This window comes from Cladophialophora immunda (genome assembly GCF_000835495.1).
Source record: "Cladophialophora immunda strain CBS 83496 unplaced genomic scaffold supercont1.3, whole genome shotgun sequence".
Classification (NCBI taxonomy): domain Eukaryota; kingdom Fungi; phylum Ascomycota; class Eurotiomycetes; order Chaetothyriales; family Herpotrichiellaceae; genus Cladophialophora; species Cladophialophora immunda.
Window position 1 is genome coordinate 3,733,976 of NW_015622543.1, and position 25,042 is coordinate 3,759,017.

The 25,042-nt window shown below is 53.2% G+C and overlaps 7 protein-coding genes across 7 annotated transcripts; 4 read left to right on the plus strand and 3 right to left on the minus strand.

Moving 5' to 3' along the window:
* Positions 1 to 805: 805 nt before the first annotated feature.
* PV07_05714 (uncharacterized protein) lies at positions 806 to 1,471 on the minus strand (the record flags this gene model as incomplete). Its single annotated transcript, XM_016392626.1, has 2 exons — positions 806 to 1,407; positions 1,456 to 1,471. 2 exons carry the CDS (start codon positions 1,469 to 1,471, stop codon positions 806 to 808), a joined length of 618 nt encoding a protein of 205 aa, XP_016250145.1.
* A 458-nt stretch (positions 1,472 to 1,929) lies between these two features.
* PV07_05715 (uncharacterized protein) lies at positions 1,930 to 5,903 on the plus strand. The gene is made up of 2 exons (XM_016392627.1): positions 1,930 to 2,260; positions 2,310 to 5,903. The coding sequence occupies exons 1-2, from the start codon at positions 2,132 to 2,134 to the stop codon at positions 5,748 to 5,750; spliced, it is 3,570 nt and encodes a 1,189-aa protein (XP_016250146.1). The 5' UTR covers positions 1,930 to 2,131; the 3' UTR covers positions 5,751 to 5,903.
* A 219-nt stretch (positions 5,904 to 6,122) lies between these two features.
* PV07_05716 (uncharacterized protein) lies at positions 6,123 to 7,900 on the plus strand. Its single transcript, XM_016392628.1, has 2 exons — positions 6,123 to 6,624; positions 6,687 to 7,900. Exons 1-2 carry the CDS (start codon positions 6,460 to 6,462, stop codon positions 7,341 to 7,343), a joined length of 822 nt encoding a protein of 273 aa, XP_016250147.1. The 5' UTR covers positions 6,123 to 6,459; the 3' UTR covers positions 7,344 to 7,900.
* Positions 7,750 to 9,140, minus strand: PV07_05717 (uncharacterized protein). The gene is made up of 2 exons (XM_016392629.1): positions 8,420 to 9,140; positions 7,750 to 8,302 (listed from the first exon to the last, which is right to left on the minus strand). The coding sequence occupies exons 1-2, from the start codon at positions 9,014 to 9,016 to the stop codon at positions 7,982 to 7,984; spliced, it is 918 nt and encodes a 305-aa protein (XP_016250148.1). The 5' UTR covers positions 9,017 to 9,140; the 3' UTR covers positions 7,750 to 7,981.
* A 1,864-nt stretch (positions 9,141 to 11,004) lies between these two features.
* Positions 11,005 to 11,913, plus strand: PV07_05718 (uncharacterized protein; the record flags this gene model as incomplete). Its single annotated transcript, XM_016392630.1, has 2 exons — positions 11,005 to 11,355; positions 11,416 to 11,913. 2 exons carry the CDS (start codon positions 11,005 to 11,007, stop codon positions 11,911 to 11,913), a joined length of 849 nt encoding a protein of 282 aa, XP_016250149.1.
* Positions 11,914 to 12,622: 709 nt separating this feature from the next.
* On the plus strand, positions 12,623 to 15,011 carry PV07_05719 (uncharacterized protein). Its single transcript, XM_016392631.1, has 3 exons — positions 12,623 to 13,465; positions 13,521 to 13,995; positions 14,063 to 15,011. Exons 1-3 carry the CDS (start codon positions 12,922 to 12,924, stop codon positions 14,796 to 14,798), a joined length of 1,755 nt encoding a protein of 584 aa, XP_016250150.1. The 5' UTR covers positions 12,623 to 12,921; the 3' UTR covers positions 14,799 to 15,011.
* A 7,497-nt stretch (positions 15,012 to 22,508) lies between these two features.
* PV07_05720 (uncharacterized protein) lies at positions 22,509 to 23,690 on the minus strand (the record flags this gene model as incomplete). The annotated part of the gene is made up of 5 exons (XM_016392632.1): positions 22,509 to 22,563; positions 22,623 to 22,873; positions 22,927 to 23,162; positions 23,232 to 23,492; positions 23,555 to 23,690. The coding sequence occupies 5 exons, from the start codon at positions 23,688 to 23,690 to the stop codon at positions 22,509 to 22,511; spliced, it is 939 nt and encodes a 312-aa protein (XP_016250151.1).
* Positions 23,691 to 25,042: the final 1,352 nt, after the last annotated feature.

Here is a 25,042-nt window from a genome sequence, read left to right on the forward strand (position 1 = left end):
CGACGGACAAATGAGTGTCTCCGGCGAGGAACAGTGGCGCGTCTGACTAGAGGATGAGACGCCAACGCGAGGTTGTCTGCATCAATCTTAAGTATTTTTGATGGGTCACACCATTGACGGCTATAGCATGACGTTCACATACTCCAGCATGGAGGGGGTGGGCCAAAAAGGAAATATTGTGCCTGATTCGGGCAAAAACCGAGGTACATATCCAAGGCACTGGGATCGTGATTGGCGGAAGCCTTATTCTTCTCCGCAACCTGCGTAGTCGTGGACTTGTGAGCAAGTTGGCGGGGATCAGAGACCACATTCTCCATTTGTCAGCACCTCTATGTTGATATTGACCTATGTGCTGTCTTGCGTTGGCTACTGTCAGCCTCAATATATGGCTGATCCTCCTGGACTCAACCTCTTGATACGGCCGCAAAAGATGTGATTCCGCCGGATTCAGAACTGCGGATATGAGGATGGACTGTCGCGCCGACTGCCCTCTTAGTGGGATGCAGGAAAGACCACACCACTCTGGTGGGGTCGCAGACACCGTATGATTGGGAGTATATTTGTTTGTCAGCTTCGAGCTGCTTTTGACTCAAGATGAGGTGTTGTCGTGCCAGTCAGCATTCGTAATGGACGGGGACAGAGCTGGAGACTCTTAGGTGTTGTCGTCGTTGCTCTTCAAGTGCGGGTACACACCTGGCTGACCGTCAAGGGACTGGAATAAACCCACGGGCAGCACGGACAGATGCAAATAGAGGAGACTGTTCACCATTGATTCTTTCAGCAGGGCGAGGATTGTCGACACGCTTCAGCCATAGAGCCCGTCCCATTCCTCTTCCTCATCCTCCGGTGCAGCATTCTTCTTGATCTCTTCCAGCTGTTTCTTTTTACGATCTCTCTCCCTCTGCGCCAGGTCAATCCGATCCAAAGGACATGTTCCGTTCACCAAAAGCCACGGTCTGATGCATTCTAGATCGAAAATATGACTTTGATGGCAAGGCAGACGCACTAGCAGCGGGTGAGGGTCTTCGACGAAAGCATTACCGCAGATAGGGCAGTCGGCGTCTTTGTTGACCTTCTTGATGTTGACCCGCTCCAATGCAGCGATATATTCCTCGTCCACGCCCTTGACTTCCCGGGGAGGTCGCTCGGCAGTGTCCATCAGGTTTTGGATCATGCTCTCGAGCAGGTTGGAGTCGGCATTGTCATTGATCCTACGCATTACTTCGAATGCCTCTGCAAGCGAGCGAAAGACGGCCGAGACATCGGCAGGAACAGGGACAGCACCCTCACGAGCTCGTTCTTCTGGTCGGTCAGGCGTGACTTCGGACAGAAGACTCAGGAAAGTGGAGAGATCGGGTCGTCGCGGTTGGCTTTGATCGCCATTTGGAGGATCAGAGGCATGTTCGGCTAGAAAGCGTCAACCCAGTCACCGAGGGAACAAGACATCGTTCTTACTCTCGTAGCTGCTCATCGTTGTGGTCGTCTTGACGTAAGGGGAGGTTTTGCAGGACTCCTGACATTCAATGAGCAGGGTGAGGCAAGTGAGCAGTCATGGGCCGCAGGGACTAAATAGGTGTCAAGCGAGACACAGGCACGAGTTGATGGCGTGGCCCCGCGGGACAGGATAGCTCTATGGCGGCGTAGTGGGAGACGAAGATGGCAGTAAGTTGAGTAGACAGTCCACGGTGCCAGCCAAACGTAGTGACAACCAAACAATCAAATTGAGCAGCTGAATTCGTGGTGAAGTAGAGACTGCGATGAGATGTGGGGGACGCAGGACAGAGCAACAGTCAAGTCAGGCCCGGAGAAGCAGAAGGCGGCGTTGGTGGCGCCACAGCTTCAAGCCACATCCTCAAGTCTCAGCCACTCCTTCACTCATTGGCGAGGGATGGGCTGCCCGGCTGCTTCTCCTGCTCCTGCCCTCCACCTCATCCATCAACCCATCGCTACCCTGAGTCTGCATCTCGACAAACAAGCGACCTCCGACAAACGGCCAAGATGATATGACATAGTCCCGCATCCTCTCAATCGAACCGCCCGCGACGACCTTTATTACTGAATCCGCTTGCACTCATCATGCTTCGTCCTCCGGATCTGCGGTAACTCAAGAACGTCGGCACCGGGTTTGCCCATGGAGGCAGATTGGGATGAGATCACTCGCATCGCAGTGCCTTCATCGGGACTGCATGCGATCCCTACTCCCGCCAGTGCAGTGGCCTTTGATGATTTGCAGGAACTTCTATGGGTAGGCAACGATCAGGTAAGGCGGCCTTGGAACTGATATCTACACCTCTCACCTTTGAGCCCAGGGACGAGTCACCTCCTTCTATGGCCCCGAATTGCAACGGTACGTCTCGGTCAAGGCTCATCTGGGAGAAGGCCCGGTCAGGCAACTGTTGGTTCACGAAAAGGGTATCATCTCCATCTCTTCTTCCAGCGTCCATTTTGTCACCCGCAGAGGCTTGACGCAATGGCACATCTCACATCCCCTGATGACGTTTCTCCGGTGCATGGCTTTTGCTGCCACCAACAATCTCATCATCGTGGCAGGATGCCAAAGCACCTTCTTCGTCATTGACATAGACAAAGGCCAAATTGTCTCGGAACATCCTGCACAGGCCAAGTACACCATCCTGAGGAAAAGCCGCCACATATGTGCTGCGACGGATGACGGCAACGTGCATATTCTCAGTTTGACCGACTATCAACTCCTCAAATCCTGGAAAGCCCACTCCAGTGCTGTCAATGACATGGACGCGCGCAATGATTTCCTAGTCACCTGTGGCTTCTCGGTCAGGCAACTAGGCGTGCCTATCGTCGACCCACTGGCCAATGTCTACGATTTGAAGTCTCTCACATCTCTGCCTCCAATACCTTTCCATGCAGGTGCCGCATACGCGCGCCTGCACCCGAAACTCCAGACCACCAGCTTCGTCGCGTCACAAACCGGCCAAATGCAGGTGGTGGATCTGATGAATCCTGTCAATGTTATGCTCAAACAGGCAAACGTTCAGTTCATGCTAGGAATGGAAATCGCCTCCTCGGGGGATGCTGTGGTAATCACCGATTCAAACGGATGGATATACCTATGGGGTTCTCCCTCCAAAGTCCGCTTCAATAACATTAGCAAGGAAACAGAATTTGCAGATCCCCCTCCCCAGCAGATTCCCCACGTCGATTGGAACGACTCCCCGCTCAACACCATAGGCATGCCATACTATTCAGAGCCCCTATTGTCGGCGTGGCCAAGTCATATGGTATTCGAGGTAGGAGCACCACCAGTGCCAATTGAGCCATCACTGCTGTTCCATATGCAAACTGCCGAGATGGGGCACTACGCGCCAAATCTAAACCCTCGAAAACTTCTCCGCAACCAGGTGGAAGATACCAGGATAGGCCACGTGCCTGCCTCAATTACTGCACCCAAGTTTCTGAGCGAAAAAGCGAAAGAAGCACCAGCCAACGGAAACGGCAGGAAACTTTCAGATGCCGCCGAAGGATTGGCTGGAATATCTCTCAATGGCCGGGCGCAAACCGATGAGGAACGAATGCTCAAATATAGCAATGTCGAGATTAAGTACAGCAGGTTCGGAGTTGACGATTTTGATTTCCGTTACTACAACAAGACTCCTTATTCTGGGCTGGAAACGCACATTGCAAACTCCTTCATCAACTCACTGTTACAGCTTTACAAATTCATTCCTCTCATTCGCAACGTGGCCATCCAGCATGCCGCCACATCGTGCGTCGCGGCCCAGTGTTTAATGTGTGAATTTGGATTTCTCTTCGACATGCTGGAAAAGGCGAATGGTCAGAATTGCCAGGCGACAAATCTTTTGAGGGCCTTCGGAGCATCTAGGGAAGCTGCGAACCTGAGCCTTTTTGAACATTTGTCGTTGGCTAACGGGACACCGCTTTCGACCACGATCCAAGCAGTGAATCGATTCTTCTTGAAGCAGATTGCACATGACTATGTCACAATGGCAACTAGCAGTGATGGGATTGATGAGATCATTGCCAGCAAAGCCTTTGAAGCCATCCGTTGCATGTATTGCAACAATGAGACGACCAAACCAGCTAGCACCTATGTGCATGACCTCGTCTATCCGCAGCTCGAACCAAAGCACTCGATGAGATACATCAAGTTTTCGTCCATCCTAAAGACCACTATCGAACGAGAAGCCAAGAACCGGGGTTGGTGTAGTCGTTGTCGGAGATATCAACAGCTGGCCATTCGAAAAACAGTCCGGCAGCTACCTTTTGTGTTGATGATCAATGCAGCACTGGGAACTAACCCTGCAATGCGCGCGATCTGGGAGACCCCAGGTTGGCTCCCTTCCGAAATTGGCGTTATCGTACAGGATAGGAACGTGTACGTCTTCGAAGGTTCCGATCTCGCCTTGCACCAGCGAAACAAATCTCCAGGCCTAGTGATCTACGAGCTCGTCGGTTTCGTCGCCGAAATTGACACCAGTGAACGGCATCAACCCCACCTCGTCAGCATGGTGAACGTGGAGGTGTCCAGCAGTGGACCCGAAATCTCCCACAATCACAAAGTATTCCCCAATTGGCATCTCTTCAACGACTTCCTGGTGTCTCCAGTCGATCCAAGAGAAGCCGTCCATTTCAACAAGGGGTGGAAAATGCCCAGCGTTATTGCCTATCAAGTCAAGAATGCACACGGCAAACTCGATAACAACTGGAAACGGAGTATGGACACTACCTTATTATACCAGCACTATAGCATCAATGGTATTTATCCGAAAGACGGTTGCAAGATCCTCGCACCCGAAGAGCACCCAGAGAAAGGCACCCCCATTGCGCTAGACACCGAGTTTGTTGAACTGGAGAAAGCCGAGATTAACGTCAAGGCTGACGGGACACAAGAAACCATTCGGCCAGCGAAGTCTGGCCTTGCACGGGTCAGCGTGCTACGCGGTCAGGGCGAGGATGAAGGCGTCCCTTTTATCGATGACTACATCACCATCTACGAGCCGATTGTCGACTACAAAACCCAGTATTCAGGCATTCGCCCAGGCGATCTCGATACCCAAATTTCACATCACAACCTCGTGCCGCTGAAAGTTGCCTACAAAAAGCTATGGATTCTGCTTAACCTTGGGTGCATTTTTGTTGGCCACGGGTTGGCATCTGATTTTCGCAAGGCTAACATTCACGTCCCCAAGTCTCAAACCGTCGACACGCAGTTCCTGTACCTCGCACCCGGCAAGAACCGGCGATTCTCGCTGCGATATCTCGCATGGGCAGTATTTAAGGAATACATTCAGGAAGAAACCACGCTGGACGAGGCAATGCAAATCGATGGGCATGATAGCATTGAAGACGCGCGGATGGCGCTACGCTTGTGGCGCAAGTTTCAGGAATATGAAGATGCGGGCATCGCAGAGCAGATGATCGAGGACATCTACCGCAAGGGCACGAAATATGGCTGGAAACCTCCTCCCCGCAGTATCGGTGGAACATTAATGCCCCTGGATGGTATTGGTACCGGAGCAGCAAACAGCGCTGTACAGAGCGGGAGAAACACCCCGGATTTGATGGCTTTGCCCTCGTCGGCGACCGGTACACCGTTGCCGACCTCACCACCTAAGGGAATTGGAAGCGTCAGCGGTAGCGGCAGTGGCAGTGGCAATGGCGGTTCAGTCGGAGGCGCGTTCAAGTTGAATGCTGCGGGAGTGGGAAGTTTCGTTCCCGGCAACGGGATCATCAAGGAGAGTCCGCTCCGATAGGAATGAAGCAAAGAAACTGGGTGAATCAGTCGGAGTCCGCCAAAGAGATCCTAGAGGGCTAGACAGACGTGCTACTCTGACTTTCATGTTGTTTGCTGTCCGCTGTGTTTTGAAAATTCCACCAAAACCCCAATACAATCATTTGGACTCTTTCGCTCGTGTAAAAAGCATTCGTGGCAGGGGCCTCAAAGCCCCCTCGCCCATTTCTGCGCCCCCACTACGAGCTCCTGATTGGTGTTACAAAGTCTCCACTAGAGGTGCATGATTGGACATCTATCCAAAATGGCTTAGTGCGAATCTATTTTCAGCTCGAGGCTGGCTCTCAGCCTCACTTGACGATCGCGATCCCAAGCTGGTGAAACCGACAAGAAAGGCTAACAAACGATGGCGTCGCCTTCTCTTGGGTATACCCCGTGCTCTTGTCTGATATACTGGAGTCGGTAACTCTTGTTCCCTTGCTCTGGTGAATATCCTTCACGCAGCTGTGTGACCCTTGTCCTCTATATTTTGTTTGTTCTGTTGACACAACTGGTGTTTCATGACCAACTGAGGATTGGCACGCTTCCCCTGTCCCAACGCACCCGCTCCCGCATTTTGAAACGGACCGCCTCCCATCCGACACAGAGAGTCCCGGCAGGCCACGACATCCCAACGTTTATATCCTCTGTGCATCCTCGATCTGCCTCCGGGCGGCGACCCCTTGTCCAATATGCCCTCCAAGATGAAGTCACGCCCGCAGGTCTACCCACCGCTGGCCTTCCACATTATCCGCACGATCGCCTTCATCAGCGCCTCGATTGTCAGTGGGATCCTGATATACTTCTGCATGCAACTGCGGCACGATGGGTTTAAGTTACCCTGGACCTTTATTATTGTAAGTTGCTCGAGCCGGACAATCGACCCTCTTGGGTTGACCTCGTACTGACCGAACCTCAGGTCCTCGCCTCGACCCTCCTCTCTCTCCTCTCCCTCTTCCTCACCTCGTTCCTGTACACCTGCTTCTTCCTCTCACCGCTCTTCAATCTGATCCTCAACGTCACAATCTTCATCATCTGGGTGGTCGGCTACTGCCTCTTGACGTGGAACATGTACGGCACATTGGGCCACAGCTGCTCTCGAGCTAACTGGGCTTCCGACGACGGAATGATGATCTGCCGCATCTACAAGGCGCTGTACTCGTTCGAGGTGTTTGGCCTGCTTGCCCAGATCGCGCTGATTGTGTTGGACGTGAGGACCCGGCGCGCGCAGACGAAGCTCGGGAGATACAATCAGATGGCCGCCGGCGCCGCCCGGGGTGGTGCGGATGTCAAACTGGACGACCTGAACAGACACTCGGATTCGGGACTGCTCGGCGGACACGAGAGTTCCCAGGACGGGCTTCCCTATGGTATTGGAGATTACAACAGCCAAGCCGCTCATGAGTCGCGATTGGGCTTGCGAGACCATGCCGCCGAGTCGGACTACAGCAACGGCCACTCCGGGCGGGTCAGGGTGGACGATTTCAACAATTCTACCAGCAGCTTCGGCTATAACGCATACGCGCCGCATACAGGGTATGCCAATGGCGGGTACGGATATGAGCCACAACGATAAAAGGAACATGATTAAAGGCACAGGACACAGGCGAGAACCTTCGCTGGAGAGGGTATAGGGTTTCATCTCTTTTGGCATTTCAAGCACGGTGCGCGTGGTAGCGGCGTCATAGGATCGGGGGATATCGGTTGGAATACGCGAGCAACCAACGTATGGGCACCAACGGGTTGCGAATTCGCGCAATGTGCAAGCGAACATGGTTTCAAAGGCGAGACAAAGGGCAAAGGCAGTGTACAAGAAGGCTAGGGACCTCTGCGCTACATGAGTGTATTATGCCAATATCGTCTACTTCAATCCATCAAGCAACCAGCTGTTCCAGTAGCAGTTTCCGTGATGGAACCATGTGCATATTTTCTCCCGCAATACCGGGCTTGCATTGGTCCTCTGCATATTGTATAGCAGCCATCACTTGAGAGCCAGAATTGGACGACTTCATCAGTGGACTTTAAGTACCTCCTCCCCTTCCTGCCTCTCCAGCCTTTAAGACAAACAAATTGGATCACCCCAGTTCTTGGTTCCTTATTATATGTACATATCTATGAAAATTTCCTTCTTAATTCACAGGTTTCCCCCGCGCCTTTGCCGTATCCTGCATTCCATTCCCTTGTCGTCCCATCATTCCTGTCCCTGTTCCTTTCTTATGTATCCTCGTCGCTACGCTTCCTCTTCCCCCCTGCACCACCCCCACCATCGGCCTTCGCAGACCTCGAAAACAAAGAGTCGAGTTTCTGCTGGCCCCTCTCCGCCCCTTTTTCCACCTTCACCTTCTCGCCCGCGAGCACTGGCGGGAGACCCTGCACTCTCCGCTTCGCGTCCTCGAGCAGCTCGATCTCGCGCTCGCGCTGGGCTTTGACCGTCGGCACGGACCACGAATTCGAGTTGACGTTCTTGTGCGCCAGCTTGTACTTTGACCCCGCGAGATGGGTGGTGTACGTGTTTGCGTCGATCTTCTTGACGTGCTGTATTCCCCGTCGAACCATGACGTCGCAAAGGTCAGCCGCGTGTGTCCACACCCGTATTGAATCTTGTAAAAACTTCCCATCGGAAAGGGTGGTAGAGAGGTAGTGTGTACTGACCTGATGAGCTACTATAAGCCAGTGATACTCTGTACCCACGGGCGCACCACTCCCCTTGGGGGCATTGCGTGCCCGGCGCTTGGTGGTCTCAAAGTCGATCTTCCAGAGGTCCGGTTCGAGTTTCGTCTCCTTCCAGACTCCCTGGTCGTAGTTCCACTTGTGTGAGCCACCGATGGCCATGCCCGTGTACATCTGGCCGTGGAAGGACTTGAGAGCGTTGAAGCCACCCTGTCGCCCGCCACCCGTGGGTCCTTTGGATTTGGAGACAGGGACGCCGTTGTCGCCGTCGTAGTCCGGGACTTCTTCTTCGTCCAAAACCGCGGGGTCGACGGGATCAATGTCGTCAAAAGTGGGTGCCTCACTGGCGTTGCTGGTTGTGTCGATGTGGGCTTCGTTATTGCTTGGTGGGATTACGGTCTGTTCCTGTTCTTGCACTGCCTTCTCCCCAGGTTGAGGGTTTTCGGCATTCCTTTCCATCTTGGAATCAACGTCATCTTTTCCTACAGCGGGAGGAGAAGCTTTGACAGCGGACGAAGGCGTTTTGTCAGCTGCTGCAGTATCGGAGGCTGTCTTTGTCCTTTTAGAACGGCGAGGCATTCTTTGAACTCTGACAGAGAGATGGGTTTCGTTAGACTGGTGTGTACATATAATATAACCACCGCCTGTGTCTAGGTACCAAGTCCATAGTTTGGTGTTCGCGCGCGCAAATACGTCACTCCACCTTTCTACCCACGCGTCAAAGTGTATGGCATGATCTTATGCGAGCTACCACACCGGTCCCCCAGCCTCCAAGAAGACCAGCAGATAATCACGCAGCGGCTTCTTCCTGAACACCGTTGAGTTCATCGATGGGCTGTCCAGTGCAATTGATCTGGCCCTTTCCCTTCGCCCTCTCCCAGATATGGAAGTCGAATCGTTCTCGCCCATTTCTGCTTTGCTGAATCAGCGTAGATCAGACCCCACTCAGTAGTAGTGAGCTCCAACCCGATCAAAATCCGCATTGTTGCCCGGGCACCAGGAATGCAAAACTCATGGTCCAGTTGTTGGTCCTAGTCTCCAGGGCAGGCTCCTGTCGCACAGCGACGGATTGTCATGCCATAGGCCGCATAGAGATCTCCAAGCTCTCGCGCCTGCTTCTAACCCAACGCTCCTGATCGCAGAAGTATAATACACACATTATCATTACGGCTTGGATATCGCTCGACTGGCTTTGCTTGCAGACTGCGACCCGACTGGGAGATCGATGACGAGAACAGAGCCAAGGTGATTTGTGAGGGGGCAACGCTGCTTCCCATGAAAGAGTCGAGGCTGTACCCAATTCTAGTCCGACTCCAATGCCGGACCTTGCAGTAAACAATAGGTACACGTTCGTCAGCAGCATTTGTGCGCCGCGAGGCTGAAGGGTTGTGGGCGGCTCGACCCAAGGATACTATACAACACCTCGGAAAACCGAGGTCCGATATTGTAGTTCGACATGGATATGGGCACAGTGTACCGATTCATGAAAGGAGCCGGCAAGTCGACCTGATGGACCAACTTCGTGTTACTGCTAGTACACTTCCAGCGAGAACAAACCTGACCGGTCTACGAAAGGCTTTCATACGGATACGATGGAAGTACACGTCCTATCGCCCTACTAGCGATCCCTACATTTCCTTGGTGTCATTCCATTTACAAATTACAACTGGTTGCGCTAGACTTTACGGACGTCGTACCCTTTGCAATGTCACTTTTCACATCCCTGTCGCAGACTAACCTCCCATATTGATACTTCCGCTGCTTCTAGCTCAGACAAAAGTCCCTCTGATACACTCTTGGTCTCGTTCAGAATACAAGAAAGTATCAAGTATACCCCCTTTTTCTCTCTCTCAACCCCGGGCATTTCTCTCATCGTCCCCTAAGCTGATATCACGCACCACATCACCACCTGGCATGTGACAACAATGAATACGACAGGTTTCATGTTGGTAAGAGTTTACTGGCTACTGACGATTCCTAAGAGTGAGCAGTGCTCCTGGCAAACGGCATAGTACTTTATTGCTTCTGCGTCGACCCAATTGAATGCTTTCACGACGGTGACACAACCCGCCTCAAATGTCCGCCTGAGGCTGACTGGTGACAACGGTAAAGTTACACCTCCCAAATGCCAGCTCATCGATACAGCACAGGTACAGGCAGGCCAGTGAACAACAATTGGCTCTCCGCGGTGATTCAGTTGACGGGGCTCTTCACTCTAACAGCTCAAGCCCCTTTATACGCGGAGATTCGTCGCTACGCAGTCCTGTCTTTAACATACAAGTCTCCGCAAAAACAGACCCTTGCGCTGCAACTTGTGACCATCAGGCTGAGAATCTCCGGTTCGCTTCGTCAAGATGAGAGCCCAACCGCTTCTGAGCTGCACATGACCCCGACCCTCCAATCGTAGTATAACACGCTCGAGCGGAGCAATTTTATTTTGAGATATGATAATGAAAGCCCGGGACTAAGTCTGCCATTTATTACCTGCGACCTACTCACCTCTTTCATCCAAGCTCTACGGATCGTTCTCAATAGCACAAACGCAGCTCACGTTTCAACCACCCAAAATGTCTGTTGCACATACTCCAACTTCAAGAAGCAGCAACCTCGGGAGCTCAACTAAGCTGAAGGTTCATATTTACATCGACAACTCCAACATCTACATCCAAGGCGCGAAGACCTACCAGCCAGGTTCAAACCAAGATCCTGTGTCAGATCCGGCGTGGAGATATGTTGTTAGTCTCCTCAGGAATGTGCTTTGTCGAGAATCGGGGCTTGATCCTACCGTTGGGCTGGATGTCGATACGTTTGTATATGGCTCCGTTCCTCCACCTCACGATATCTGGCTGGCGATGGAACAGCAGGATGTTAAGGTCTTCAAGTTCGACCGAAGTCCAGTGACTGGAAAAGAGAAGCAGGTCGATATGAAGATGGGAGTTGATATGATCGACCAAGCGAGCTAGGACAAATTCGCAAAGGTTCGAAGCGAGTTTATCATCGTCACTGGCGATGGAGACCTTTTGCCCGCAGTCGAGAAGATCAGTGAGAAGGGATTCCGGGTGCACATATGGTCATGGAGCAGTTCATTCTCAAGTGTCTACACATCAAAGTACAATGAAAGTGGCCCAGAAGGAAATATCAAATTGCACTGCCTGGACAAGTTCAAGGACGAATTCGGTTACAAGAAAGTCAGACATTCGGACAAGCCGTGCAGATACGGCAAATACTGCTTTGAAAATGTCAATTGCGAATTCTCACATTCGCAGGAAGATAAGACATTCTTCGCAGAGACCGGGGGCTGCAAGCCGCTGCGGAAGGACAAAGAGTGCCGTTTTGGCGAATCTTGTAAACGCAAGGATAAGTGTCCCTTTTACCATAACGAAAGTGAGCGGATCTGCCTTACCTGCGACCAGGCTGGACAAGGACACGGCGATGTGGGATCACCGGAATGGCAGAGAGCACATGGCTCAAGTTAGGTAGCTGAATAGATTATGGCTGGAAAGGGGGCCGCTGGAAGGCAATGGCGCGCAATATTGATGTCGTTGCGTCCATCTACCAATATAAAACTCTAGCTTTCTGAGTATTCGATACGATCTAATATCTGATTACACTTTATTTCCAAACTCAGACTGAAGCTAGTCACTATTAGTAGTGCTAGTACTATCCCTTCTCATAGACGATATACAAGTAGCGATATAGAGTCATGTAGATAGGTATCGGCTGAGATTGGTGGCGAATGCGATGGACGAGGAGTGGCTACCAGGCCCACATGTGCCCTAAAGGACGTCTACGAGTAGTTGAGCTTCATGTCTTGTAGCTGGGGTATGCTCCGTGAGAAGTGTTGAGAGTCGAGAAGGGCCTCAGCCTTGCGTCTTGGTCGAATGATGTTGGTGATGTCACTCATGTCACCAGATGTTATACCCACTATTTGAATTCAAACACGTCCTCTCGCTGAGATACCTACTATGGGAGAATGAAAGAAGCGGTCTCGGAGAAACTCTACTGCAGAGCTTTAAGTCGTGGTCGTAAGATGCTGAGAAAGGCAAGCGTGGAGTTGGATCTGCAGGCGGCGGGTTGCGGGGGGAGGAATTGTGGAGCCCCGGATAAAATCCACCACAGTTTTTCCCCTCGTCTTGGCCCTCGCCTTCGCCTTCGCCCCCCTCCACATGCCCTCAATGCCTCAGACTGCGCCCTTGACATGTTGATTTTAGCCAGCCAATTGCCCATCCACAGTTGCCATCCCTCGCTCTGTCCCCCGTCCGGACGGTCGAACTCGACTTCGCCTTCCACTACCGCGGCCTTGTGACCTGCATGGACCTTGGACCAGATTTCCTCTCGCAAACCCCACACCGCTAGCAAGCACTATGCGGTCGCCTTCTTGACTCCCAACTGCGGACCCCGTGAAAGAGCTGTCACGACGACGTCCAGCTCATTTCTTGAACGAGCCAGAATTTGTCCAAGATTATGTCTAGGAACGGCAGGACATGCACAAGGCGCGAGCCGTGACCCCTCGGCCGGATCCAAGCGCTGGAATCGCAGCGTCGAGCCCTGCTCGTGCTTCTGCTTCTCCCACCTCTACCGCCGCCGCCAAAACCTTTCAGTTCGTCACCGCAAACCCCTCCACCGACGCCGAACGCTCGCGGAACAAAACCCTCGTCCGCTCCAATGCTTCCAACTACCACTGGCGCCGGGTCAAGAAATCCACAGATGGCGCCGCCGCGGCAAATCGGCCGGTAGCAAGACGTCGTTCGTCAGCTCGCAGCCATGTCAAGCCTTCCAAGAGAGTCCTCGCCCCTGCGACTCCCCAGACGATCGGGTCTTCCTCAACGGAAAGCGAAGATCGGACACCCAAGACCGAAGACGAGTCAATCGAGTTCATTACAGAGTCGCCTCCGTCAGCAGGAGGTGAGCTGGTGACAATCTCCAGCGCCAGTCTGTCCAGCTTGGTGGTCTCTGGGCACTATGACCCGTTCGAAACATATCCATGCGACTTGCCCAAGGAATTTGTTAGCCCTGTCCTCGATCAAGGTGAGTGTGGCCCCATTTGAATGGAGCGAAAAGAGAAGGCTTACAGTGGCTTCAGTGAACAGCTTCCTGTCTCTCATGTTCCCGCCCGAGAAAGGGCAGACCCTAAGCCCACACTCTGAGAAATGGCTTCAGATGACCTTTCGTGATCGAAGTCTCTTCCATGCGTCGTTGTTCTGCCAGCTCACGCGCAATCGCATTTTCCGTTTGTCGCCCGCCGAGTCCCCGGAACAAATGCAATGTTACACCGAAACCATCAGAGGCGTGCATCAAAAGTTCGCCGATACATCGATGAGCTGTGAGGATGAAAATATCCTTGCAGTCTACGCCCTGTCCTATCACGGAGAGCCTCGGTCCCATCCGCCTGCTGCGGCACCATCCCAAGGTCCATTGACCACCTTGCAACTCCTTCATCTGTACGGCGGTCGCCTGCAGACTGTCAACGTGCATCTACAGGGTCTGGCCAAGATGTTGACTCTTCGGGGAGGCCTCTCCAAAATCAAGCTGCCCGGGCTAGCCCAAGCGATTTCTTTGTAAGTGGCTGCTATCCTCCACCACCCCCACCAACATGAGCCTGACACTAACTTTGCCATTCTGAAGCGGAGACATCATTCTTGCCAGCCAGACTCTGACCAAACCCATGCTGTCGTACGAGAAGATGCACGACGACGTCATCGGGCCGTTGAATGCGGCGTCGAGGAAAACCCATCCGCTAGTCGGTCTCGGCCGTGGGTTTCGAGTGCTGCCGGAAATCCTGGGCCCCGAGATGGTTGAGAAGCTGCTGATTGTGCTGAAGTGGATCATTCAGTACACGTTCGCCGTGGACGACCACGTCAAGGACCGCCCGGAGGCCCAGAAACTGGGCTGCCTTTCGGACGAGAGAAATTTCGTGCAGCATAGTCTCCTGCTCCTGACGCCGCTCCCTACCGAAGTCCAAGACGAACACCCCTTACTCCGACTCGCGCGGCTGGGCACTGTCATCTACAGCCTGCTGGTGGTGTTCCCGCTCCCGGCGATCGCCGCACCCTTTCACCGGCTCGCCCGTGATGTCAAGGCACAGCTACTCGACCCGGCCATCCAACCGTGGTGGACCGACGCCTCCGACCTGATCCTGTGGGCGACGGCGATGGGGGCGATCGCGGCGATAGGGTCGTCGGACCGGCTCTGGTACCGCACCATCCTGGACGAGCTGACTCGGCGCCTCGACATCGGCACCTGGCCCAGCATGCGCGAGCGGCTGGGCATGTTCCTGTGGTACCAGTACACGAACGACTCGGACGGAATCAGGCTCTGGACGGAGATCGAGGAGTCGAACCTGTTCCGCGTCCCAAAGTGAGTCCACTACGTGGGCGGTGGCAGTGCAGGAAGTCACAAGGCCAATAGACACTGCGGTCAGTGGGCATTGCAGTCGTTTGGCTCACTTGCTTACCTGGGATTTGAGCCGGCGACCCGCATATGTATATAAAACCCCCGAGTATTCGTCCTTCACCACCTCTCTAATAACTAATCCCCTACCACTTTGCTCTTCCGGGGAAGGGCTATTTAGTCGCCTCGCTCAGTTGTCTACTCCGTTCTCCTCCCTTACTCGCTTTCTAGCTTCACCTTCCACTCTCATCTAATCCTCTTCGCCTCCGATCTGCTCCTTCCTCCCAGCGAAAGTACCATTTTCTGTTTAGATTTTCGCTCGCAACTGTAGCTAGGTAGCTTGGCAGATATACCCATGCGACTAGGAGGCTACATAGCTTCGGCCCTCAGCGTACTACTTATGGAGTGCTCGGTGAGGCTGAACATTTTCCACACAGTTGGAGAGCGACGCCACAGCCTTCTGTATCAGGCTTAATGGACTGCGCCATCTCCGCCTTGGCTAGCACAGACGTCCTTCTCCCACCCTTCGTCTCCTTCGTCTGGAGAGGGAGCGAAACTGACATGAAAAGAGCAAGATAGGCGCAGATTGATACTTATTACGCATTGTTCCACCGCTGCTTTCCTTCTTTTAGGAGGGCTGGCTCGACTGAGGTATTATGGATGAATCGGTCGCTTCCACCACGCGCTACGCGATCTTGGTCGGAGTTGACTGCTACCCGGAGCAGCCCCTCAAAGGTTGCGTCCGTGATGTCCAAGAGATGGCAACATATCTCGCCAAATGGCCAGTCACAATTCATATTCAACGTTTCACCGCGAGTCAAGATGAAAACCCACAATCCCCCGGTCCCGCCGAAGACTCGAAATCGTGGCCTACCTACGACAACGTCAAATCTAGCATGAAGAGGGTGACATCACTGGCAAAGCCTGGCGACTTCGTATATATCCATTATTCTGGCCACGGCACAAGAATCAAGCCTTCTGCGGCGAACAAGCATTTCGGAGATGTCGCGTGGAATCTCCTTGCAGGAAAAAAAGGGGATAGGATTCGCTACTTTCGAGGCGTGGAACTGGTCCCCTTGGTAAATGACATGGTGAAGAAGGGACTGACGGTCACTGTCGTTATGGACTGCTGCTTCTCTGGGGGCGTATCCCGTGACGAGGGTCCAGACGACGTTAGAGCTCTCGACTACGACGCGCAGGTGGATATGGACTATCCACCTGATCCTCCTCCGGAGAGCCTAGATTTGGAAACGGCCGGAGATGCCTCTCGGGACGGCTCTATGCTTCCCAATTGGTTCCTCAATCCGAATCATTATACCATTCTCGCCGCATGCGGTCCGCACGAAGTTGCTAAAGAGATTAAGTTTCCAGATGGGAGGATACACGGAGCACTATCTTACCTATTACTGCATACACTTTCCAACATTGACACCGCAGTCCAATCACAGCTGGGCATCTACAGCAACCTGCAAATCATATTCCGGAAAATGCATCCACAACAAAACCCTGTTTTGTATGGCAACATGAACTTACGCTTCTTTGATTCAATCTTGCCATTGCAACGCAATATCCCTATCCCCATCGTCTTGGAGAAGGCCTCTGGTCTTCTTCGTTTACAAGGTGGTCAAGCTCATGGTGTTTGCATCGGCGACCTGTTTGCCATTTCCCGGTTCTATTCGACGGGGAGCGAGTCTGCTGGGAGCGAGAAACCCGTGACTGCTCGCGTCACTAAAGTCAGCGGGTTGACTGCAGACTTGGAACTGGTGGATCAAAATCAGGGGCAAAATGTTGTCCAGACAGGCTGGGTGGCGAAAGCACTGACCCGTACTGCACTTCGACAATATCCAATAGCACTCGCAGCAAACATTCCGGACACAGACAAATGGCTCGATGCTGCAAAAGAACGGGAGTCTCTCGCAATATCTCGTCTAGATTCTCTGGATTGTCCCTTCTCGTTCCAGGTCGTTCTGAACGCCGAAAACAATGTCTATGAAATTCGAGACGGATCAGATCAAAAATTGGCAAACCTACCCGTTGTATCGAGAGACCACGAAGATGCTATTCCAGATATCCTTGATGTCCTTGAGCACCTGGCATGGTTCAAACACGTCAAAGCCATTGCCAATCCGGGCCCAACGGACGATTTCCTACGTTCATTTGACATTAGCATTCTCAATCGCTCCGGAAAAGCTTTCGACAAAGAGCGAGTGATTGAACTAAAGCACAGGGACGTGATTGTGCTGGAAATACAGAATAAAGGCCAGCGTCCTCTGTATGTTCATGTTTACGATCTGGAGAGCAGCTGGGAAGTCGAAAATCTATGCCGAGGATCCTACGAAACCGTTCCGGCACGCAATCCCGCTCTCAATCTTTCGGGAAGGAGTAAGAAGCGAGTAAAGATGACAGTCCCGGCTGACATGCAGGCGAAGGGCACATGGAGTGTGACGACGTGATCAAGGTCTTTGTCACCATGCAGCCCACGACTTTCGCGAACTTGGAGCTGCCGAATATCAACAAACTCGCGAAGATGGATGCCAATGCAGCAACGATCCCATCAGCTGGTCCTGGCGAAATTGGGATTGCACCAGACGATTGGATTGCTTTGAACTTTCACTTCCACACAACGGCTTAGAAATCGAGTTATGTCGACGGTGCTGCCATAATTACCTGATGTGATGGGAAGTTGGCTGCTGTATTCAATCCCTACGAGGCTGAAATAACAATAATCTGTATTACGCGTCTAGAGTGATATGTGCTTGGTGTCCCTCGAATGTCACAAAGCGTCTTTTCATTACAGCCTGACTCTCACCACATGGAGATACGAGGAACCAACTCATGTGACTGCGCTAAGGTCTCAAGGCCTGGGTTGGCGCCTGCTCAGGCACGACCTCAACCCACGCGACGAAAACCTGTCAGCCTCATTGACTGCACTTCCACTGCGTATTTAACTCCCTGAAGTAGTATACGATATAATCTACAGGCCAGGAAATTTTAGCATCCATTCAAGTGCGAGTACCGGCAAAGCCTAGTCTACTACTGTCTCAATCTTCCCTCGCGTTGGTCTAGGAGCTATACTTGTCCCATGCCTCTATTAAACCTGATATCGTGGAAAATTTAACCCCCTTATCAGACGGGGCATCCGATCCACGGCCGCCAGATATCGACCGCGACATCAGTCTCCGATCGTTAGATCAGGGCGCTCTTATAGATACGATCATGGATGACCCAGGGAGGGCACCTTACGCTCGAGCGATGCAACTTCTTCAACGCTACCTGACCGATTGGAATACTGATGACTTGAACCATGCAATTGAATTCGGACAGCTCGCTGTCCGGACGACTCCTGAGAATCATGTGGACAGAGCTGCCCGATTTTCGGATTTGGGAACCATGTTTGCTCAAAGATATCAGCAAGAGGAGCAGTTGGAAGACCTCAACCAGGCTATAGGGCTTGCATCAGATTCCGTTTCATCCGCTCCGATCGGCTATCCGTATCTCTCCGCTTTCTCGAACAACTTGAGCGGCTACTTTGGCATGCGATATGATCACACCGGTGAAGTCGACGATCTGACCCAGGCTATCACCATCGCGCAGCAAGCAGTAGATTCGGCATCGAACGACGACGAAAATCTACTAAAATACTTAGACAGCCTGGCAACAAATCTGGAACGAAGGTCAACGCTGGAACGCAGTGAATCGAGCAGAGAAGACGCCCAGAGGTCCGTGGAGCTGGGGAAACTCGTATTGCAGTTGCTCCCAGACGACGACGACAATCTGCCTATTTATATGAATAACTTGGGAAATCGCTTCCAGAGTCTCTATGACCAAGAGAATAAAGTGGAATACCTTGACGAAGCCATCAAATGGGCGAGATTGGCAATTCCTGCGATCGACGAAAGCGACCCTATCTGGCTGCCGAGCAGAAACAACTTAGCTATCGCACTTGAGCGCCGGTATGATCTGACTGGGAGCAGAGAAGATCTAGATGAAGCCATTGAGATTGCCCAAGAGGTGGTGAACTCGACCGAAGGCAATGATCCGAAGCTGGCACCTTACCTGAATACCCTGGCAGTCAAGATTACGGCTCTCTATCACCGTGCGGGAAATGTGCCAGACTTGGAAGAGGCCGTCAAACTTACACGACGTGCCTTAGAAGTCGCTCCAGCAGACCATCGAGACAGAGCGGACTGGTGGAACAACATAGGAACTCTACTCGAAAGCCTTTTCCGAAGAACCGGGAAGCTCCAGTACATCGAGGAAGCCGTCGAAGCCGCGCAACAGGCCGTTGAGCTTACTCGGAAGGACCACCCGGATCGCGCAGCATATCTCATCAACTTGTCGAACAACCTCGAAACGCGCTTCGAAGCTACTGGCGATATTCATGATCTAAACAGCTCCCTTGAATTCGCGGAGAAAGCTGTCAGCGCTACGGCAGAGGGCGACTCAAGACTAAGTGCCTACCTGAAGAGCCTGGGAACCAAATTCAGCCACCGATATGAGACGGCTGGAGACATGAATGATCTCGAAGAAGCGGTCCGATTTGCACGAGATGCTTTACTATTGGTTCCAGAGGGTCACCGCACCTACCCTACTTACCTAAGTAGCCTGGCAACTGCTCTACATAGCCAGTTTGAGCGGATGCGTGACATCAAACGTCTCGATGATGCCATCAAGCTATCGCAGAGAGCTGTGCAGCTGACTGAACGAAGCCATCAGGATTATGCAGCATGGAAAGTCAACCTGGCAAACCACCTCAGCGCTCGCTACGACTACTACGGCGACATTGCTGACCTCAAGGAAGTAATCAAACTCGCCCGCGACACGGTGGAGTTGACCAAAGGAGAGCATCTCGACCGGGAGCCATGCAGGAACAATCTGGCAGCCGCACTTTCTAAGAGGTACAAGCGCGACAAGAATATCGAAGACCTGGACGAATCCATTCAGTTAACTCAGCAGGCGCTTGATTCGACGAGTGAAGATAATCCAAACTGGTCCGCCTACGTCTCCAATTTGGGTATCAGGCTCCTCAGCCGCTACAACAGGAGCGGAGACATTGGCGACCGTGATTCTGCCTTGCAGCATTTTCTTCGCTTGAGTGAGACCAGCCAAGCAACTCCTCTAGATCGTCTCAAAGCAATCCGAGCAGCCATTCGACTCCTTCAAGCCAAAGAATCTTGGAATCAGGCAAATAAGCTGGCAGCGGAAGCATTGAAGCTGCTCCCGCTTGTATGCGGTCGATATTTAGGCCTTCAAGACCAACAATACGTCCTTGCGCAAACGTCGGGTCTTGCTGCTGATGCTTGCTCACTGGCTTTGAAGATCGGGGACGTCGAGGAGGCTGTCCTTCGACTGGAACTCGGGCGTGGTATCATGGTCGGCTACATGATCGAGTCTCGAAGTGATCTGTCGGAGCTCAAAAAGGAATGTCCAGAGCTGGCCAATCACTATGAAAAGTTACAATTCAAGGCATCTCAGAAGATCGACTCACGCGACCCCCCGGTCCGGGCAATGTTGCTCAAAGAAAGGAGAGAGGCCATCCAAGAGATCGAAAGTTGCGTTCAGAGGATCCGCAAAGAGACTACTCACAAACGCTTTCTGCTAGGATCTGCAATTGAGGAGTTGAAGAAAGCTTCGGACCCTGGGCCACTTGTTCTGGTCAACGTCACAGACATCAGTGCCGATGCTTTGATCGTATCACCGCAGGAAATCAAAGCCATTCATTTGCCGGAATTCTTCAACAGAGCGGCGCCGTCTGCCGTGAAAGGAGAGATCGAGTCGTACGAGCGCTTGTCTCGTGGGGATGACGATCGAGACATTGAGAGCGAGACTCCATCGCGCCTGGAATCTGATCATCTGTCTTGGCTGTGGACGAACTGTGTGAAGTTGATACTCCAGGAGCTTGGTGGTTACAAGATCCCCGTCCACAATAACCTGCCTCGTGTCTGGTGGGTTGGAACAGGCATTGCCAGTTCTCTTCCCTTTCACGCAGCAGGAGAGGCCTTCGGTCTGTCGACAGAAAACACCTTGAGCCACATTGTACCTTCATACACACAATCCATCAAGGCGCTCCTGTATTCCAGGTCCCAGATCCTTCGATCTGCCCAGCACAGCAAAAGCAAGTGCTCCATGATGGTTGTGGCGATGCCACGAACCCCGGGACAAAGACCCCTGCCGGGAGTTGACGGGGAGGCGAAGGCCATCGCCAATGTGAGCAAAGATGTCTACAACGTCGAAGTATTACCACAGCCAGCGGCAGAAGGCGTGTTGCAGAAGCTTTCCACCACGGACATTGTTCACTTCGCGTGCCACGCCATTTCAGACCCCTTCGACCCTTCCAAAGGCCACCTCCTTCTCCAGAAGCCGGGAGCCAAGGGCTTCGTAATCGACAGGCTAACTCTGTCCCAGATTGCCGGAGTCGTGACGGAAGGACAGGCGCAGCTTGCGTTTCTGTCCGCCTGCTCGACCGCGGAGGTAAAGGCGAGTAAGCTCACTGACGAGGGACTCCATCTTGCCAACGCATTTCAAGTCGTGGGATTTGGCCACGTTATCGGGGCGCTGTGGTCCGCCAATGACGAAGTCTCTGCTCGTCTTTCCGAGTTGTTCTACGCCAATCTTATCGAGGCGGGTCAAACTACGTCCCTCGGCGGCCTCGTGGCCTCAGCCTTGCGGAATGCGGTAGTGCAGGTTCGATCGGAGTTTTCTGAGAACCCCGAGTTATGGGCTCCATTCATTCATTTGGGGGCATAAATATCAAGGTAGTGTGATCCTTCGTGTCTGGTCAGGTTCACGTCGGAAACGTTTGGATTCATATCAGATCGAGGGAACCCTGTCAACCACTAGTGGGCACTGTCCCTCCCGCCCAGCCTTTCGTGCCTGTAATTCCGCCTTCTGCAGCTTCCCATCCTTGGGGGAAGAACGCCGCTCGCCCAGTGATGGCTTCAAGCCGCTATTTTCAAGTGCTTCTCCTCTACTTGCGCGCCATTCCTCGCCTTCCGCCCATCCTGGTGGGCCAAGACGTATTTGCCCGTCGAGGGCACCGACGCGATCAAATACGGTCCCTCTTGGACTCCGCTGCCTGGCACTCGGTAGATGACTTTATCCCCCGGTCGAAACCGACTGGTCTAAGCATCCCCGTTCTCTCAGCATGTGCAATGACACGGTGCGATGGAGAATGTACCTTTTGGTATGCCTGGACAGAGGGCCTGCCATCCTCCACAAAGGTAAAATTGAGGCTTTTTCCAGCGTCGGTGTCAACATTTCCCGTGACCTTTTTGTCCGCAAGGAGGGGTGGGTGGGCGTCTCTTACTCGTCAATCTGGTCCATTGCAATTTGTTTAACTCCCCTGATGAAAAGAGAGGCGCTGCTAATTTGTCTTGAAAAACCGGGCCAACTACTGAGGTATTATCTTCGGTGGGAAAGACAGTAATTAGATGCATGCACGCTTTAGATGTGTCTTGACTCTTGACATGGGGAATAGTTAGTTGCCTTTTTGCTGACGTGGCAGTTGCCTGGTTGCCTTTACCAACCAACACGTGGAGGGTTCGCCCAGCCCACCATGGGTTCAGCCAGCCATTCTCGTGTGCGTCTCCTCCGTCCCAGCAAAGCTACTAGAGGCTTCTGTTCCAGCTCAACCTGCAAATCCAGCGCAATCAAACCCCCGTAGCCCACCTCCTACGTGGTGTCAGTTTTGCTTTGGCCCTGATCCAGACAAGAAGACGACAAGCAGTGTGCAATACCTGGTGCCCTCTCAGTTAGGGCCACATTGTCGGCCGTCAGGGGCAAGGCGTGGACTCACGTTGACCCGGCGACAAAAAGCTCAAACGTCCTGGAATTTGCCAAATTGGTCAGGATTGACAGGGTCAAGATGTTGGCGACGACCGTGAACGCGATCCGGAGCGCCATGCTCTCCACGGCACTGCACAGCAACACGGGCGTCAACAGCAGGGCGACCACCAGGAACAACAAGACCGCTTTGGAGACGTGTGTGACGAGGCTGCCGGAGTAGATGTATACGTTCGGATCCCTCGAGATCTCGTGCAACGGCAACTGGGATCCTGTCAACTTTCCTGGGCTGTTAAAGGGCCGGGGATTGTCAAAACCTTGCGAAAGCCAGGGTAGAATCGGATCATCTTGGTCTCCACCCAAGCCTCCAACTTCGCCATGGCACTGTCTCCCAAGGAGGCCAGGTTGACCAAATCCCTCGGGCGGTTCAGGTACTCGGTCTCCTCCCTGGCCAGCGAAGCCGTGCCGTCGACCCAATTCTTCAGACTCGTGACGTCCCCGGGACTGGCGGGCTTGAGCTGCAAAAACCGCGACGTTCGCTCGACGAAAGAGTCTGGCGGCAAACTCTTAGCCCAGAGATCTCGCGACGAAAAAGAAGCCCAACGGCATTTTTTGGGTCAACCATAGTCAGCCAAGGCCGTCTCCAACTCCGCCAGCACGGTCCGGCGTTGTTCGTTCGCGTCCAGCCTACTTTTCCCAAGGAACAGCGGCGACGGCTCTTCGTCGTCGACCTGCTCGAGCTGCTTCTCCAGCTGAGAGAGCCTGTCCTGCTTGAGCAGGAGGAGGCGGGCCCGGATGTGGGAAAATCGGCGACAGATGTAAAAGCCGTCGCTGGCGGCGACCAGAGCGGAGAACTGGGGGTAGCCCCGAGGGTAGTCTTCAACTGAATGGAGAGAGTTTAGCGGAAGAGAGTCGAACAAACATATGGCGAACCGTCCATCTTACTCTTCCTCGTCTTGTCTGGTATCCGCCGCCCCGCTGCGGGAAGCCATCTGGCACACGATGTCCAGCTCCTCGAAGCGAGCAGCCGAGATCTTGTTCGATGAGCCCTTTCTTCCGAAAGACCCGTTTCAATGTCCATGGCGAAAAGCGTCCGTCGACGTGAGTAGGTCTGAGACACAGGAGCACCCCGGGCACAGAAGAGTGTGTTGTGAGAACAGCTTCATAGGCCTTTCACAAGACTCCAGCATCTCGTTACCGAGTCATTTTTGCCCCTCTTTAGCGTCAGGCCACAAGGCAGTGCGGCTCCAATGAGGGACGGAAACGTAGCAACCCTCGAGGTACCTCGTTGCGGAATTCAACCTTTGGTCGCAATACCGTCTAGCCCCCGGCTAGATATCGCTATAGTCGCTTCTCCAGACACAAAGTATGCCTGTGTGCTTCAATCGGCACAGCGACTTTGCCGTGATGCGGTTTGACACACGTCGGCCTCTCTGGGAATTGAACCGAGTTAGGCAATATCGAAGCCGAGACTAAGCTTTCGAAATAAGAAATGTCTCCACCAGAATACATAGTACCGGCTCCTTTCCGCGTATTCCCATTTCGTCCCACAAACGGAAGCTATATTACTATCCCTCTGCTGCCTCGGCCCGCTCCGATACTTTCCTTTCAGTTGCGACAGTCTACTGGGAGCTTGCTACTCCTCGCAAATTCATAAAAGAACAGAAGATAAGGAACTACTTGCGACTGAACGTTATGCACACAAGTAAGCCGTGATAAAATGTGCTCGAAGACCCACCAGCCAGCCAGCCAGGGAGGGTGAAAGAGACAACGAGGTTGGTGAGTCTGCAACTCAATTCCTGTTGAAGAGACAAAGATTTGCACAGAGGACAGGCACCATTTCAAGCGCCCGAGTGAATATATGCCCCCCATTGCTGCGGGTCAGGGTGCTCGCCTCTGACCCGGAGGACAGCAGTCCGCAGAGCCTCCGCGACGTCTCGATTGTCAAGCTGTCGACGTTCCCTACCGATGATGGCATCGTAGAAATACCCCGCGACCTCGACACAGACGCTGTCTTCGACGCGCCACAGGCATCCGACGACGTGAGCGAAGCCCGCGACCTGGAGCGCGCTCGAGATATGGATCCCCTCGTCGGCGAACTTGGCGGCGCTGATTTGGGCCGTGGAGCAGGCCGACAGGTACGCGATCCACGCGAGCCCGGCGCGGTCGGCGCTCGAAATCCTCGAGACGGTCAATTCGTCCACCTTGGGGCGGCCGGCCTCGTCGTGTTTCTGCAGCAGGAGGTGGCTCCTCGAGGGGTCGCGGCTGTGAGACTTGCCGTGGCACGCGAAGTGGACGATCTCCGAGTGCCCCATGCTTTCCAAAACGGCGTCGACCGTGGGCTGTGGCAGCGGCACGCAAGTGTACACACCACTGGAGTCGCACTTCTCTTTGATCAAATCGCTCTCCGGTTGAACACCATCGAGTCCATCA

Excerpts from the sequence above, each read along its gene's own strand:
- PV07_05715 (XM_016392627.1), top strand. The coding sequence starts at position 2,132 with ATGGAGGCAGATTGGGATGAGATCACTCGCATCGCAGTGCCTTCATCG. Across the intron at positions 2,261-2,309 it reads TATGGGTAGGCAACGATCAG|GGACGAGTCACCTCCTTCTA; the intron begins GTAAGGCGGCCT and ends CTTTGAGCCCAG.
- PV07_05716 (XM_016392628.1), top strand. The coding sequence starts at position 6,460 with ATGCCCTCCAAGATGAAGTCACGCCCGCAGGTCTACCCACCGCTGGCC. Across the intron at positions 6,625-6,686 it reads TACCCTGGACCTTTATTATT|GTCCTCGCCTCGACCCTCCT; the intron begins GTAAGTTGCTCG and ends ACCGAACCTCAG.
- PV07_05717 (XM_016392629.1), bottom strand. The coding sequence starts at position 9,016 with ATGCCTCGCCGTTCTAAAAGGACAAAGACAGCCTCCGATACTGCAGCA. Across the intron at positions 8,303-8,419 it reads GGCTTATAGTAGCTCATCAG|CACGTCAAGAAGATCGACGC; the intron begins GTCAGTACACAC and ends CGGGGAATACAG.
- PV07_05719 (XM_016392631.1), top strand. The coding sequence starts at position 12,922 with ATGCACAAGGCGCGAGCCGTGACCCCTCGGCCGGATCCAAGCGCTGGA. Across the intron at positions 13,466-13,520 it reads TAGCCCTGTCCTCGATCAAG|TGAACAGCTTCCTGTCTCTC; the intron begins GTGAGTGTGGCC and ends CAGTGGCTTCAG. Across the intron at positions 13,996-14,062 it reads CTAGCCCAAGCGATTTCTTT|CGGAGACATCATTCTTGCCA; the intron begins GTAAGTGGCTGC and ends GCCATTCTGAAG.